Source organism: Lutjanus erythropterus, chromosome 6, assembly GCF_056507025.1.
Source record: "Lutjanus erythropterus isolate fLutEry1 chromosome 6, fLutEry1.hap2, whole genome shotgun sequence".
NCBI classification, from domain to species: Eukaryota; Metazoa; Chordata; class Actinopteri; order Lutjaniformes; family Lutjanidae; genus Lutjanus; species Lutjanus erythropterus.
Genome location: NC_139322.1, coordinates 3132702 through 3150063, shown reverse-complemented (window position 1 = coordinate 3150063; position 17362 = coordinate 3132702). Strand labels below are relative to the sequence as shown.

Here is a 17362-nt window from a genome sequence, read left to right as displayed (position 1 = left end):
GGCTTTACAGTTTGGCAACACAGAGTGTGTCATAATCATCCTTATCACCCAATCAGACAACTGACATTTTAACCTCATGGAGGGGAAGTGAAGTTTATTTTAATCTATGCGCTGGATGAAACAGTGGTGAGTTAAAAAAAAAACACACACACAAAAAAAATCGGAGGAATGAAGAGAAAAGGACTTTAGTCCAGATGTATTTATTTATATATTACAAAAGTAATATAGTAATGTAACGAGTAACATAAAAAAGTGAGTCATGATTAAAAAATTTATTTATTACAATTCCTGGGTAATGTGGAAAAGTTAATTTCATGATTATTCATGTACACTCTTCGTTCTGCACTTTGATAAGTTTTTATGACCTGATGTCCCCCTTAGACATCAGTGTCCTCATATGTAGGTGTAAAGTCAGGTCTCAGGTCCCCATAAACCCTGACTCCACTTATACAAAATTCATTTATGATTGTGTTTGTGGAAAACTGCTGAGAGCTCATCAGAGATCTTAAGAGACAGTTTATATCTTGTTCTCAGAGTCTGGGTACCATCACAGGTGCACCCACTGAAACATTAACTAATAATATTAAGTAATGTATCAGGTGCAGACAGTCTGACGGGACCCTGGCTCACATGTTTGGGTTCTGTGAAAGACTCCACAAGTTCTGATCGGGTGTCATCTATGGACTTGATCTCCATCCCAATCCAGAAATGGCCATTCTAGGCTGGTCACAGCAGTTGGAAACTCTAAGCCACTGGAAAACTTCATCAATCCAGTATGGTAATTGCAAATAAAATCATTTTGAAGGTCTGGAATAAAGAGATATCGCCCCACTTTGGAACCTGGCTCATAGAGTTCTCTAGTACTAGTAGTAGTAGTTCTCTAGTAGTCAGGGAAAGCAAGGTGGTTTAAACAGATATGGCAACCCTTTCTTGATTATATCTCGGTACTAATGGGACCTCCATGACCCCTCAATGATTTTAATTTGTAGATATATACTTGCTCCAGCATATCTATTAAATACTTAAACTGAGTAAGTGAATACACACTGAAACCTATGTAGTAGAGTACACCAATTGTTTTTGCTTGTTTCTTTGTTTTTCTTTATGCCTTGTTTTCTTGTGTGTGTCACTCCCTCAGTGAAGGGTGGGAAGGAGCAGATAATGTTCCTCTGCCTGTTGACCACCTTAGTCTTTTCTCTCCATCCTGTAAAAGCGCTATAAATAAAATACTTAAAAAAAAAGAAGTAAAAATGTCTCTTGAAAAGTAACTAGTAACTACAGCTGACAGACAAACTGAACAAGAAGTACAATATTTTACTCTCAGAAAAAATCCAGTAGAGTTAGCACATTTAACATTTTTAAATTAAAAAGGACAAAATACTCACATTTCACTTTTTTATTTGTTTGACATCACAGTAGAAAATATTTTCATGTTTCAGCACAGAGCCTTCATCAGAGTGTCTGAAGTAAACAGGTTCAATTTGGTAAAATACACAAGAGCAGAGTTAATACACAGCTGGGAGGTGGAACAAATTATTGAGGAACCAAACATAAATCACAAATACATAGTTAAATCTGATTTAAATCACATTACAAAACAAGAGGAGCCTTAAAGCACAGGAACAGAATCCAGGTGTGAATCCAAACCATGTCATGTGTGTTGTGTGTGTGTGAGTGTGGAGTAGGTTTGGTTCAGATCCCTGGTGGCTGGATGGACGGTCAGGTAGGTCATGTCTTCAGATGAAAAGACGGGAGGACAGTTCTCATAGTCGGCCATCTGAAAACAACACAAAACAAAAGACTGATAACTGATAACAGGTTTCTCATTGATGTATTTTGCCTTTTCTTTACTGAATTCTGCTGTTTTGTCACCTTAACCTGCTCGTCTTGCAGCTCTGGATCAGCATGTTATCAGGTTTATTTTAGCCGATATTGATTATCGATCGATTCACAAGTGCCTTGATAAGCCCTGATACTGACTGTATCAAAAAAGAGGAAACTACAACACAAATGAAGCTCAGCCTAAGTTCAATCAGAAAGATCTTCTATTACGCTGCCTTCATTCACAACTTTCCTTTACTCATCTCTCTCCTCCTATTCCCTCTAATCAGCTGTTTGTGGGCGTTCACCTTCCTCTTTACTATCCAATCAGATTTTGCCACGGTCGCGGTAGCCAGTCAATTTGCTGCTGCCAAACTTTAAATCGCCTCTGTCTTTGCTCCATCAGTTGTGATTCAGTCAGTCGTGCGACCCTCCTCCACTCCTCTCTCCTCCAGTCTTCAGGTCCAGGCAGCAGGAGTCTGGAACCACGTCACCTCACCAGTCTCTGCTTTGCACCTCATCACCATCAGCAGTGTCTAGACCCTGGGGGGTTCTCTTCACTACAGCTTCATCACCCCCATTTATATATGTGCTTATTGTTTCACCTCAATGAGGTCTAACTGCCAAAGACTCTTCATGTTTCATATCTCATGCACGTGTCAATAAACCATTTTCTTTTATTCTTAGTCTCTCCTGATTGAACTAATAGCAGCGTTTTAATTTGTCACATGACTCTCTTACTGTTACTCTGATCAATGATGAAAATAATTGTTCATTGCAGCCCTAAAAAAAACAAAAACACATTAGGATAAAAAAAATCCACCATATTTTATATTGAGATAATCTATAACTTTTTTAATTTTAATCATGTGATATTTTGATTATATCACTGACTACATATTTTAACAAGTCATTAGTAACTGTATTGGAATACATTTTTAAAGTAACCAGTGTTGCTTTGCACTCTAAAATTCAACCTAAGAAAATATAATTTGAAAATATCTTCAGATTATGTTTCCATTCCACAGCAGGTCAGGATCATCTCAGTTAATCTCTAATGATAATCTCATACACTGGTTCATCTGATCCAACAGTGAGAGTAAACAAGAGTTAAAGAAAGTCACCTCCATGTTTGTGTTGTTGGTGTTTTCTCTGGATATCAAACCTGTGGAACAGACAGAATATTTTTCTTGATTATAATGAGTAATAACTGAAAGTGGTGATGAGGATTGAAGGTCACTCTTGTTGGGTTGAAACAACAGAAAAACAGTCTATGATGAAGCACCAACCACAGAGAAACACAAGAAACAAAAACAAATCTTCCTGTACTACACTGGACCGTTCCCATGGTTACCATATAGAGACCACCTGACTGTTCACATGAAGAGCGCAGTTCAATTTTTCTGGAAAATTTTTTAAAGATAAAACTCTTGGCTATTAAACTTTGTAATTGGCCAGTTCACGGTTTTCTGAAATTTATGGTCATATGACACCAAATGTGTACAGTTACAGGCGCTGGATCAACCTACTCACTGAGTCTGTAATTATGCTACAGCGACATGCATAATGATGCATTGCAGAACCTCATATGCATCCCAGTCATGCAGCACAGTAGAATATCCAATATTCTCTATGAGGGGATGAAGGCTTGGAACAAATGAGGCCTTTTGCACCAAGAAAGCAAAGACAAAGGTTACACACTGTAACATGAGCAGAGTAGGGAAAATGCAGCTCTCCTTGTGCTGATGGAGAGCGGAGAGCACAACCAAATGTCCTGATACCAAACAGAAAATCAGAACAAATTAAGTCACAGAAAATGGAGATATCACACAGATAAAAAGGAGAAACCCAAGAAGGTGCCGTCATTCCTCCATGCAAAACCAGAGAAGCAAACACTATCAACCTAACGTCATCCAGCTGATCATACTGAGCCAACCGTGTTTGCTAACCGTCCACAGGTGCAAACATTAACTTTCACACTAACTTACGAAGTGACTCGCCATCCAGGTGTGTTCTCAGGTGTCTGATAAAGTTAGATGAGGTTGATCAGCATTATACAGACATTACATTTAGTGAGTCTTTTGTTTGAGTCTTATGTGAAGTTATTACAGCCAAAAGTTGCCAGTGATGTTGCTGCTGCAGTCATCTGTGGTCTGTATACAGATCCGTACGGTTACACATGAAGGTCAGATGATAATAAACCTTTATCCTCTGATGTTATCGGCTGTTTAAATTTCAGTTAAGTTGAATTTGAGAAGTTACTGCAAAAAGTAGTGAAATTACATAGTTTCCAACTCAGTTTTTTTTTTTTTGTTTGGGGCTGGGAGCAAATGATTCTGCTTTTAAACCTGGATCCACTTGCATGACTGATCTGAAGTGTGGAAGTTTGTCTGCTGAAGCACAGCTGAATATTTGGTTTTAGTCAAGTTTAATCTATCCCTCACACAATCAGACACAAGTTGCTCTTACTAGACAAAACATACTTCAACAAAACAACCTTGCTGCTGTCCACCTGTGGTTGTGTTTGTACAGTTGCAGGTGGCGACCCTCCACAGACACTTTTAGCAGGAAAAAGTCATCAGCAATCATGAGCAGCAGGGACAGAGAGAAGCTGCCCACTGCAGGGAAAACAGAGCTGAGTGAAATCGAAACTTAAGGGTCTATAGAGAGTGCCATCTCTTGCTGTATTCACTTACACTTGGACATCAGAGCTTTGCTTGCAGACTCAACTTTTCAGAACTATTTTTTAAATTAGGTTGTGAAAATCTGGGATGGCAGCTGGAGTGGAGAGGCATCTTTTAGGGATGGTAACTACACGATGCCACCCCTCTAGATCCACCCCTGATTTTATGAGCAGAACCACACTGTCAAACTGAAATGTGTATTGTTGCAATCGATGGTTGAAACCTTGCTGCAAGTCTGAGTGACAAAAAGTCACTGTTGGTGAGAAATGGGAAGTTTCTGTTGTGTGTGTTCCTGTGTAAGTTGCCTCACCATCAGGTTTGCTCTTCCTCTGAATGCAGATTATCATCAGCACCAGCCCCGAGATGATGACAACGGTGACAAGGCTCACGACCGTATACAGAACCACATCTGTGAGAGGTTGAAGAGAAGAAAAAGTTTGACCTGAGGCCCTGTTCATTAATACTAACACCTCAATAACTGCAGGACTTTAACAAAATAATCAAATCCTCAAAACAAAAAAAATACAGTTTACATAAATACACACATTCATATATCAAAGTAACTGTGAAAGAATCTGCTGATGAAGAAAACTTCACTCAGGACACGATGCTGAGAACTGATGACGCAAAAAACACACTGTGTTCTTGTACCAGGCTGCAGCAAATGCTTCGTCATGTTAGAACACGTTCCTACCTGGCAGTGCTGTTATTATGGTTACTATGGTTACTATGGTTACCTACATACATTTTCTTCAAAGTGAGAAAGTAAACATTATAATGTGTACAATGTGAGAACAACAAGGCAGTACAGGTTTAACCCCCACTGTTAAAAAGTCCATGTAGTGTCTCCTAATCTGTCTTTTTAAAATATTTAATAAAATAACAATGTTTTAATTTAAAATAAGCTATAACATGGCAACACGTAACAACAGTCAAATTGCCTACCTTGGTGGTTCTAGTGTTAACACACACACACACACACACACACACACACACACACACACACACACACACACACACACACACACACACACACACATGAATACTGGGGATTAACACAAACTTTGATTTCACGCCTGCAGCTGGAATCTTCTCTGTTGTCACTGACATGTCGTTTCTATTCATTTCACATGACTGAGGTGGAAAAAGTTCATAGAGGTAAACTGTCTCTAACTGACAGACTTTGTTTGGAGCTGGAAAGACAGATAAATATAATTTCTTTCAGTTAAAGACTTTTATCTCTCAGATACAGTGTGTGGACGTACCTGTAGTTGGTGTTGTTTCAGTTTCCTGCTCGTCAGAACTGAAACTCTGTGTTGTGGTTGTTGGTGTGGAGACTGATGGGACTGATGTTGTTGAAGCTGGTAGTTTGAAGTCTGGTCCTGAAGTGGTCGAATCTGTGAACAACAAAAACATACAGATTATAAAATCCTGCTGAGAGAGATGAGATACTGTGTGTGAGTCAGCTGCACTGTTGGTTTTCAATTTAATGAATTTAAAACATCAGCAGCTGGCAGTGAAAACTTTCTTCAGACCTCCAGAGACACAAACATGATCATTCTCTTCCATTTTCATCTCAAGTCAGTTTTATTCACAGAGTGAGAAAGTAAACTTTACACTGTGTGCTGTCTATCAGATACAGTGTGTGGACGGACCTGTAGTTAGTGATGTTTCAGGCTCCTGCTCATCAGACTGAGGGCTTAAACTCTGTGTTGTGGTTGTTGGTGTGGAGACTGATGGGACTGATGTTGTTGAAGCTGGTAGTTTGAAGTCTGGTCCTGAAGTGGTCGAATCTGTGAACAACAAAAACAGACAGATACAAGGAGAGAAAACTTTCTTCAGACCTCCAGAGACACAAACATGATCATTCTCTTTCATTTTCAACTCAAGTCAGTTTTATTCACAGAACACCAAATCATAACAGAAGTTAACTCAGTGCATTTTTCAAATAGAGCACTTAAAGTGGAAACTCACCATCTGTGACCACGATGTTGAATTCATGGTAGGGATCTGGTGATAAATATCCATCCACTGCACACCTGTACCGTCCTGAGTCAGACTTGTTCAGCTGTGTGATGCTCACATACACAGATCCTCCTGTAGGTGCTCTTATAAATTCAATACTGTATCTGCCTTTCTGAACTTTATCACCAGTTGTTTGAACAAGAATGTCTTTTTCTTCTTTACAATCATCCCTGCAGAAGTACTTCCTGCTTCCACCACTAGTAAAGAAGCATCGTACTACAATATTTTCTCCAGTTCTTGTGTGGAAGGTTTTTTCTTCAGTAGAATTTCCAACCAGCACACCTGTTGAAAAGATGAACAACAGTTACCATCTTTAGTTTCTGTAAGAAATCACAATAATTCCAGTTTCAGATCTGATCTACAGTCACACTTGAAGCTGCTCAGATCAAACAGTCTGTGACTGATGATCATTGTTTAATGATTTAACTGATTTAGATTCTTTCACCAAAGATTTATCACATCATAATCTCGCAATCTGCCTGCAATTAGATTTGATTTCATTATATCTGTTTTGATGCTTTAATGAAATGACCAAGTTTGATTGTGTAAGTGGTAAACAGTAATGATAATTAAATATGTGTGTACTTTGTGTAAAAGTTTTTATTTTCTATACCTTTGCAAGAAATTATTTTCATTATTCAGTCTTACAGGTATTTGTTGATGTTTCTTCTTGCCTTCATCTTTAAAGTAAGCATATTTCATCATTTAACATTCCAGGGATTCAGTAAATATATTTTTTACATTATTGCAAATCATTATTTATGGAAAATACTAGATGTAGTTTTGGTGGTGTTTGTTTGTCTTCTTGGTTCTCTGTCAGGACCGTGACCGACCCCAGTGGGGTCAATCTGAGAACCTCAATAAACCGTCCATTCTGTCGTAGCAACAGGCGGCGTATGTGAAGGACAGGGACTTAAACAACGCAGGTGTATGACCTTCAGGAGATTCCTGGTTCACGGGAAACAGCTGGAATCTCCAATCCCTATCATGAGTGAGGTTCAGTGGGGTACCTACACCTCTCAGCAAAGACAAACTAACTCGCTGCATGTAGACTTATTCATTATTAAAATTAATCAGACAAATATCTCAACCCACTAAGAGCGTCCATGCACAGTTCACTACAGATAGACTGCTGTTCAATATATATATATGTATATATATTCAATATTTTGTTTGATACAGATCATTGCTAAAGTAACTATTTAAACAAAATCATCATTAAAGTATTTCCTGATTTGTTCTTAAAAATTACATTTCCATGCAGTCATTTTTGATCCATGTGTGTAAACTTCATGAAATAATAAATCATCAAGAAAGAAAAAACTGAAAATAATGATTTGTGATCATCAAAAACAAGAATATTTAATGAATATTTGGAAAAATAAATGATGAAATAAAGATATATAAAAAAAACACTCAGTCATGTATGAAATAATGAAATGAATATGAGTCATATTTGACCCATGTTGTGTCGTAGAAGAGGTTTGGACAGTTTGTGCATCAAAGGGTTAAAGCTCAGAGCAAAACAGCTCAGTTGTTTTCAATTTATTCTTGTTTCAGTCTCAACATGCGTCTTATTTTCTGACTGTTCATCAGAACAGAGAGTTGACTGAACTGATATACAGTCAGCACAGATTTGTAAAACTGTCACACTAAAACATGTCAAAATGAAAATGTACAAACTTTAAATACAAACTCACCGTCTACAACAATGATTCTAATATGACGGTACTCATGATCTCTTGGTCCAATCAAACCACAGCGGTACAGTCCAGAGTCAGACTTCATCAGATTTATGATGGTCACAACATCTGCCCCTCTAGCAGTTCTTATATATTCAATCCTGTATCTGCCTCTCTGAGCTCTGACATTAGTTGTGTCAATGAGAACATTTTCTTCACATATTTCCTTGCAGAAGTACATCCTGGTCCCACTGAGAGAAAATACACATCGAATTCTGACATCTTGTCCTTCAGTTCCTGAAAAGACAGACATTTGTGCATCGACGAGACCAGTGTTTCCATCCTGCAGAGCTGTTAAAAGAGAAACAATCATTAGTTACTGTCTGATCACAATATTTCCTGCCTCACATTAACACAGAGTCACACTGGGAGCTGCCCAGTTCAACCACAGCCTGTGACTGAGGATGTTGAAGTGCAGGTAGGACTGGGTGATATGGCTTATAAATAATATCTGGATATTTTGAGGCCAGAGGTTCTTCATTTTTTCTCAGCCAAGGACCCCTTACATGATAGAAAATCCATCAGTGAAACCCTCATTTTGTCCATTAATTGAAAGAACAACACAAAAGAAACATATTAGAAAGATATTAAACATGTAATAAAAAATATTTGCACCATGTTAACACAGAATATCCATGCCAAAAGATCTTGTTACCATTATTAACTGGTGACGTCTGATTGACACCTGAGACAGATTTATGTGTATATGGACCAGTCAAAATTCTCAAAATGATTAATTCAATTTTTAAAAGAAAAATTTTAGAAAAGTGATGCTTTTATTCCACAGCTTCCTAAAAGTTCTGTGGATGTATTATTGTTTTATAATTTTTCTTATATAAATATATAAATGTTATTAATAAAACCATAAGAGTTATAGATTGTTGGATTAAAGCATTTTTTTTTAAATATACCCTCCTTCTGAATTTGATGCCTGCAACACAACAAACAGGCTAAAAGATGTGTAATGCTCCAAAACCACCTGTTTGGATCATTCCACAGGTGAACAGGTGAGCTGGTAACAGGTGACAGGATCATGATCGGGTATTAAAGGGGCGTCCTGGAAAGACTCAGTGGTTCACAAACATGGATGGGGTGAGATTCACCACTTTGTGAAAAACTGCAAACAGTCCAACAGTTTAAGAACAAAGTTTGTCAACACAAAACTGCAGGAATTTATAGATTTCATCATCTACAATCCATAATATCATTAAAAGATTCAGAGAATCCAGAGAAATCTCTGCATGTAAGGAATGAGACTGAAAACCAACACTGAATGTCTGTGACCTTTGACCCCTCAGGCAGCACTGCATTAAAAACTGCATTAAAAACCCTCATCATTGTATAAAGGATACTACATGGACTCAGGAACACTTTTTTTTGAATGACTTGTATTTAAAATTAAAATATAATTTACTGAACTATGTAGCCTTTTGTAAAACAAATATTTATATCATGATAATTTCAATAAATTTATCTGAAAACTTTTGACAGATTCGAGCCGCAGACCACGAGTTGAGTGTGACTGGGTTAAAAGGTTTTAAAGAAGTCACAAAGCCACAAACCACAAGAACTGTTACACTCTGTCTTCCCCTTTATGCAAAAAAAGACAAAAGAAATGACTGAAGTCCGTCCAAAGAGCTTTGACTGAGTATTTGTTGGATGTTTTAACGTGAATCAGGAGCTTGTATTTCATTTAAGTGGCATTGTAAACAGAATTATTCAGGAACCAGCACGTCAAAAACACCACTGTTTTATAATGCTGTCATGCACAGGTTTCTATCTGTCTGTAAGATGTGATATTTTTTTATAAATGTAGAAAATAAATCCAGACATGTACATATGAGCATGTGAGGGCTGTTTTAGGACAGACTTGAACAAACATGAACCTCAGTATTAAAGCGGCTCATACCAAACAAGACTGAAAACCAACACTGAATGTCTGTGACCTTTGACCCCTCAGGCAGCACTGCATTAAAAACTGCATTAAAAACCCACATCATTGTATAAAGGACACTACATGGGCTCAGGAACACTTTGGAAAACCGTTGTCAGTAAACACAGTTTGTCTCTGCATCTACAAATGTAAGTTAAGACTCTACCATGCAAAGAGAACTTGCTTTGGTAACTTTTGAAAGTGTTTATACAACATGAAACACTTTGCACCGTCGTCATCATGCAATCACTGAAATATTGGAATGATTCATAATCATCATTAACCATAAACATAAACTGCTTCTACCAGAGACAGAATTAAAAGCATATTTGAACTATTTTAGTGTAAAAAAGACTGATGGGATCAGAATTATCCTCATTTCTTCATAACTTTTGCTCCTCTTCAGTTAAAAGTTTTCTTCTCCTGCAGCTCACAGTCTGATCCTGCTGCACTTTGCACAGCCTGAAAGCCTGTCGCACAAAGATCAGCCTTCTGTTACTAACATACAACACATCTCTGTCCCTCCTTCCTGGGAAAAAAACTGTCAGTTATTTTTCATTCTGAATTAAAAAATGGTCAGAGGGCCACCCGACTCCCTATCAACTAAACTAGAAAAGCTAGAAACGTACATATGAGCATGTGAGGGCTGTTTTAGGACAGATTTGAACAAATGTGAACCTATTTCTTAAAGTGGCTCATGCCTGAATCTGTTTATCATGTTTAACTACATAAAACACTCATGACATTACAAACACATTACATATTTCAATTACATATTAACAACTGGAGATTGTGACAGAAAAGTAAATGTACTCACCGAGGAAGAAGAAGAGGCAGATCAAACAGTGATGGACTTTCATCTTGAGGCTCTTGTGGTTTACTGTTGTCTCTCTTCTTTCTTCATTGGTTAATCAGGAACTTCTTACTTCTCTAAATGATGGAGTCCCTCCTCTAAACACGACACACAGCTCTGCTCTCCTCCCTCCTCTGTCAGTCTTTGTTTCTGTAACCCACCTTAGGGTGCACGGTATACTCAAACATGTTCAGGACCAGTTTCTAAGTTTGTTAGAGGGGCTGGAAGACAGATCGAAATGACATAGTGAGAAAGTGAACTTGATCATATTGAAGGGTTTTGGCACAAATTCAAATTTTCTGACAGGTGATGAAAGTTCACAAATATTTTGGTCTGTTCCTTTAAGTTCAGCACAGTTTCTTTTCTACGATCAGTTCAGGCAAACAGGATCGAGTCTCAGGTCAGTTCAGTTCCAAATGAGCTCTTAAAATCATCAAAAAGTCAAGTAGAACGAGTGCTGCTTTTAAAAGTCCTACCACACGGTGCATTCAAGTGATGTGAGAGAAGGAAAGGGTGATTTCCTCCTCGGGACAAAAGATGATCTCAGACCAAGTCATCAGGATAAGGAGGTGGTCGGGTTCAGAGCTGGCTCGCCATCTCCCTCATCAGGGAGAATCCTAAATCCATTTTAAGGGGTTTTTACTCTCTAGAGTTATGAGATTCCTGTCCTCTATGGCCACAGTAACTGACAGAACTGACAGACTGCTCCTTTAACAAAGTAATAACCTACATGAATTCATGAATTTACATTATTAAATCAAGCTTTAACACTCTCAACATCACAGCAGTCAATATGACGTGACGTTCACATATCAGAGAGAGAAATACAAGCTTTGTTCACCACCACGTGTCGGCAGAAAACACTGCCTAATGCAGTTAGCCACACTAGCTCACCTCAGCTAAAACTCACCAAGACACAGCCAAAAGCCCAGATTTCTCTAATGATTAACATCAAATAATTTTGGTTACATAACAAATAAAATTTTCTGGAAAATACTCCTCCTCTCTTTGTTTGTTTTTTTCTTTTTTTTTTTTCAAACCGCACAATGAAAGTAGAATTTCCTCAAACCATAAACACTAAAAAATTATCATCTGAAAAATAACCAGTAAATAAAACTGTCAGATAAATGTAGTCGGGCAAAAAGCGCAATATTTTATTCTGAGACGAAGGAGAGTAGGAAAAAAATCCAGTGAAGGTTACACGTCTAACATTTTTGAGTCAAAAAGGACAAAATATTAACATTTCATCTGTTCATTTGTCTCACATCACAGTAGAAAATACTTTCATGTTTCAGCACAGAGCCTTAATACATACATAGTTAAATCTGATTTAAATCACATTACAAAACAAGAGGAGCCTTAAAGCACAGGAACAGAATCCAGGTGTGAATCCAAACCATGTCATGTGTGTTGTGTGTGTGTGAGAGTGGAGTAGATTTGGTTCAGATCCCTGGTGGCTGGATGGAGGGTCAGGTAGGTCATGTCTTCAGATGAAGAGACAGGAGGACAGTTCTCATAGTCGGCCATCTGAAAACAACACAAAACAAAAGACTGATTTCTGTGTTTGTGTTAGTGAGAGAGAGGAGAGATAAAACATTCAATATCAGGTTTCTCATTGATGTATTTTGCCTTTTCTTCACTGAATTCTGCTGTTTTGTCACCTCAACCTGCTCGTCTTGCAGCTCTGGATCAGCATGTTATCAGGTTTATTTTAGCCGATATTGATCGATTCACACGTGCCTTGATCAGCCCTGATACTGATCGTTAGCTGTCTATGATACTGAGTTCAAAACAGAGGAAAGAAGGAACCCACAGAAACTAACAGCAGTGTTTTAATTTGTCACATGACTCTCTGGACGTCATGTTGAATCCTTCTTTTTTGAAGCTGACCTCACATGGTTTTGCACCATCATCTCTCGCCACAAAAATGGTCTGAAAATGTCTTTTTCTGTCATTTTACAATCTGGAAAACATGGATTCACATTAAGAGGTGGGTCAATTTTATTTTTTAATTGTTTAATGTACTTCATTTGATAATAAAGTCATGGGAAACTGTTAAAATGTAAATATTGCCTTAAAGTATCACTGTACCATTGTGGATTCCCACCATGACATGTTTGGTGTCAATATTTCATATTGAGATCATCTAAAAGTTACATTACTTTAATATAATGATACTTTGATATTTTTTACTGAGCACAGTTTTTAACAGGTAATTAGTAACTGCATCAGAATACTTTTCAAAAGTAAGCAGCGTTGCTTTAAGGTAGCGCACCCCAAAGTTCACCCTAATAAAGTATTTGAAAATGTCTTCAGATTATGTTTCCATTCCACAGCAGGTCAGGATCATCTCAGTTAATCTCTAATGATAATCTCATACACTGGTTCATCTGATCCAACAGTGAGAGTAAAGAAGAGTTAAAGAAAGTCACCTCCATGTTTGTGTTGTTGGTGTTTTCTCTGGTTATCAAACCTGTGGAACAGACAGAATATTTTTCTTGATTATAATGAGTAATAACTGAAAGTGGTGATGAGGATTGAAGATCACTCTTGTTGGGTTGAAACAACAGAAAAACAGTCGATGATGAAGCACCAACCACAAAGAAAATCTTCCTGTAAACCCACAAACAACAGAAAACTAATTCAACAGTATGTTAGTCATTCTTGAGAATTGGGACAAAACTGGATTTTGAGGGGTTTTAGCTTTTTAGTTTTCAATTTTACTGGAAAATATCTTTTAAAAGATCAATCTCTAGGCAATTAAACCTGTTGTTCTGGAGTGTTTCATGAGCAGAACCACACTGTCAGACAGAAATGTGTATTGTTGCAATTGATGGTTGAAACCTTGCTGCAAGTCTGAGTCACTGTTGGTGAGAAATGGGAAGTTTCTGTTGTGTGTGTTCCTGTGTAAGTTGCCTCACCATCAGGTTTGCTCTTCCTCTGAATGCAGATTATCATCAGCACCAGCCCCGAGATGATGACAACGGTGACAAGGCTCACAACCGTATACAGAACCACACCTGTGAGAGGTTGAAGAGAAGAAAAAGTTTGACCTGAGGCCCTGTTCATTAATACTAACACCTCAATAACTGCAGGACTTTAACAAAATAATCAAATCCTCAAAACAAAAAAATACAGTTTACATAAATACACACATTCATATATCAAAGTAACTGTGAAAGAATCTGCTGATGAAGAAAACTTCACTCAGGACACGATGCTGAGAACTGATGACGCAAAAAACACACTGTGTTCTTGTACCAGGCTGCAGCAAACGCTTCATCATGTTAGAACACGTTCCTACCTGGCGCTGCTGTTACTATGGTTACTATGGTTACTATGGTTACCCACATACATTTTCTTTAAAATGAGAAAGTAAACATTATAATGCGTAGAATGTGAGAACAACAAGGCAGTACAGGTTTAACCCCCACTGTTAAAAAGTCCATGTAGTGTCTCCTAATCTGTCTTTTTAAAATATTTAATAAAATAACGTTTAAATTTAAAATAAACTATAACATGGCAACATGTAACAGCAGTCAAACTGCCTTTGATTTCACGCCTGCAGCTGGAATCTTCTCTGTTGTCACTGACATGTTGTTTCTATTCATTTCACATGACTGAGGTGGAAAAAGTTCAGAGGTAAACTGTCTCTAACTGACTTTGTTTGGAGCTGGAAAGACAGATAAATATGATTTCTTTCAGTCAAAGACTTTTATCTCTCAGATACAGTGTGTGGACGTACCTGTAGTTAGTGTTGTTTCAGTTTCCTGCTCGTCAGAACTGAAACTCTGTGTTGTGTTTGTTGGTGTGGAGACTGATGGGACTGATGTTGTTGAAGCTGGTAGTTTTATAATCTGTCCTGAAGACGTTGGAGAGATGAGATACTGTGTGTGAGTCAGCTGCACTGTTGGTTTTCAATTTACTGAATTTAAAACATCAGCAGCTGGCAGTGAAAACTTTCTTCAGACCTCCAGAGACACAAACATGATCATTCTCTTCCATTTTCATTTATTTTATTCACAGAACACCAAATCATAACAGAAGTTATCTCAGTGCATTTTTCAAATAGAGCACTTAAAGTGGAAACTCACCATCTGTGACCATGATGTAGAATTCATGGTAGGGATCTGGTGATAAAGGTCTGTCCGCTGCACACCTGTACCGTCCTGAGTCAGACTTGTTCAGCTGTGTGATGCTCACAAACACAGATCCTCCTGTAGATGCTCTTATAAATTCAATGCTGTATCTGCCTTTCTGACCTTTACCACCAGGTGTTTGAACAAGAATTTGTTCTTCTTTACAATCATCCCTGCAGAAGTACGTCCCGGTTCCACCACTAGTAAAGGAGCATTCAACTACAATATTTCCTCCAGTTCTTGTGTGGAAGGTTTTTTCTTCAGTAGAATTTCCAACCAGCACAGCTGTTGAAAAGATGAACAACAGTTACCATCTTTAGTTCCTGTAAGAAATCACAATAATTCCAGTTTCAGATCTGATCTACAGTCACACTTGAAGATGCTCAGATCAAACAGTCTGTGACTGATGATCATTGTTTAATGATTTAACTGATTTAGATTCTTTCACCAAAGATATATCGCATCATAATCTCACAATCTGCCCACAATTGGATTTGACATTCTTATAACTGTTTTGATTTATGACCTATGACAATTAGTGGTTAGGTTGCCAACCACCTGGTGACTAAATGTCCATAACACTGACTCTTTCCATTCACACCCTGAAAAAGACCCACTGTGGACTGACACTAGTCAGTGTTCAGAGACTTTTTAATCTTGACATACCCTAACAAATAATGTCTGTTTAAACTATACCCTTGGCTCTGTGGAAGTGTGCCTGAAGTGAGCCCAGTGGCTTCCACTTTTTTCTTAGTTGACCAGTTTAACTTCAAGAATATGAATATGAGTCATATTTGACCCATGTTGTGTCGTAGAAGAGGTTTGGACAGTTTGTGCATCAAAGGGTTAAAGCTCAGAGCACAACAGCTCAGTTGTTTTCAATAAATTCTTGTTTCAGTCTCAACATGCTTCTTATTTTCTGACTGTTCATCAGAACAGAGAGCTGACTGAACTGATATACAGTCAGCACAGATTTTTGAAACTGTCACACTGAAACATGTCAAAATGAAAATGTATGAAAAATATTGTACAGCACATCCCAGACTAACCTGACATCAGCAGACTAATTTACAAATGTGAATAATCTGACAGAGCAAATGAAACATGAGCTCAGAGATTCATCTGGTTCCCACGTTAATTCATAATTAAATTTGAAACAATAACTGTGTGTGTGTGGTCCACTAATATTCAAATTAAGTGGTGTGTGTGTCCCAGTTTCAGTTTATCAGTTAGTTACAGCAGACCTGTTGGTTATAAATGAGAATTTATCAGTGAAGAAAAAATCATTCAGAACATTTTCATGACTTTAAGTACAAACTCACCGTCTACAACAATGATTTCAGTCTGCTTGTACTGTTTATTTTCTCTTTCACCCAAACCACAGCGGTACAGTCCAGAGTCAGACTTCTGCAGATTTTTGATGGTCACAAAAACATCTGCTCCTCCAGAAGTTTCTTTATGTTCGATGCTGTATCTGCCTCTCTGAGCTCTGACATCAGATGTTTTTATAAGCGTGTTTTCTTTACAGTTTTCCTTGCAGAGGACCATCCAGACCCCACGAAAAGAAAAGGAGAATTTAACTGTGACATCTCTTCCAGTTCGTGAATAGACAGGGATTTGTACATGGACGAGACGAGTGTTTCCATCCTGCAGAGCTGTTAAAAGAGAAACAATCATTAGTTACTGTCTGATCACTATATTTCCTGCCTCACATTAACACAGAGTCACACTGGGAGCTGCCCAGTTCAACAATGAAGATATATAAAAAAAACACTCAGTCATGTATGAAATAATGAAATGAATATGAATCATATTTGATCCATGTTGTGTCGTAGAAGAGGTTTGGACAGTTTGTGCATCAAAGGGTTAAAGCTCAGAGCAAAACAGCTCAGTTGTTTTCAATATATTCTTGTTTCAGTCTCAACATGCTTCTTATTTTCTGACTGTTCATCAGAACAGAGAGTTGACTGAACTGATATACAGTCAGCACAGATTTTTAAAACTGTCACACTGAAACATGTCAAAATGGAAAAGTACAAACTTTAAATACAAACTCACCGTCTACAACAATGAGTCTAATCTGACGGTACTCATGATTTCTTGGTCCAATCAACCCACAGCGGTACAGTCCAGAGTCAGACTTCATCAGATTTGTGATGGTCACA

General features: G+C 37.8%; 2 protein-coding genes across 2 annotated transcripts; both read right to left on the bottom strand.

Moving 5' to 3' along the window:
* Positions 1–1638: 1638 nt before the first annotated feature.
* On the bottom strand, positions 1639–11065 carry LOC146324647 (polymeric immunoglobulin receptor-like). The gene is made up of 7 exons (XM_084722045.1): positions 11023–11065; positions 8231–8563; positions 6480–6812; positions 6161–6298; positions 5771–5902; positions 4816–4914; positions 1639–1777 (listed from the first exon to the last, which is right to left on the bottom strand). Exons 1-7 carry the CDS (start codon positions 11063–11065, stop codon positions 1764–1766), a joined length of 1092 nt encoding a protein of 363 aa, XP_084578171.1. The 3' UTR covers positions 1639–1763.
* Positions 11066–12459: 1394 nt separating this feature from the next.
* On the bottom strand, positions 12460–16847 carry LOC146324646 (polymeric immunoglobulin receptor-like). The gene is made up of 5 exons (XM_084722044.1): positions 16520–16847; positions 15153–15482; positions 13980–14078; positions 13491–13531; positions 12460–12585 (listed from the first exon to the last, which is right to left on the bottom strand). The coding sequence occupies exons 1-5, from the start codon at positions 16743–16745 to the stop codon at positions 12460–12462; spliced, it is 822 nt and encodes a 273-aa protein (XP_084578170.1). The 5' UTR covers positions 16746–16847.
* Positions 16848–17362: the final 515 nt, after the last annotated feature.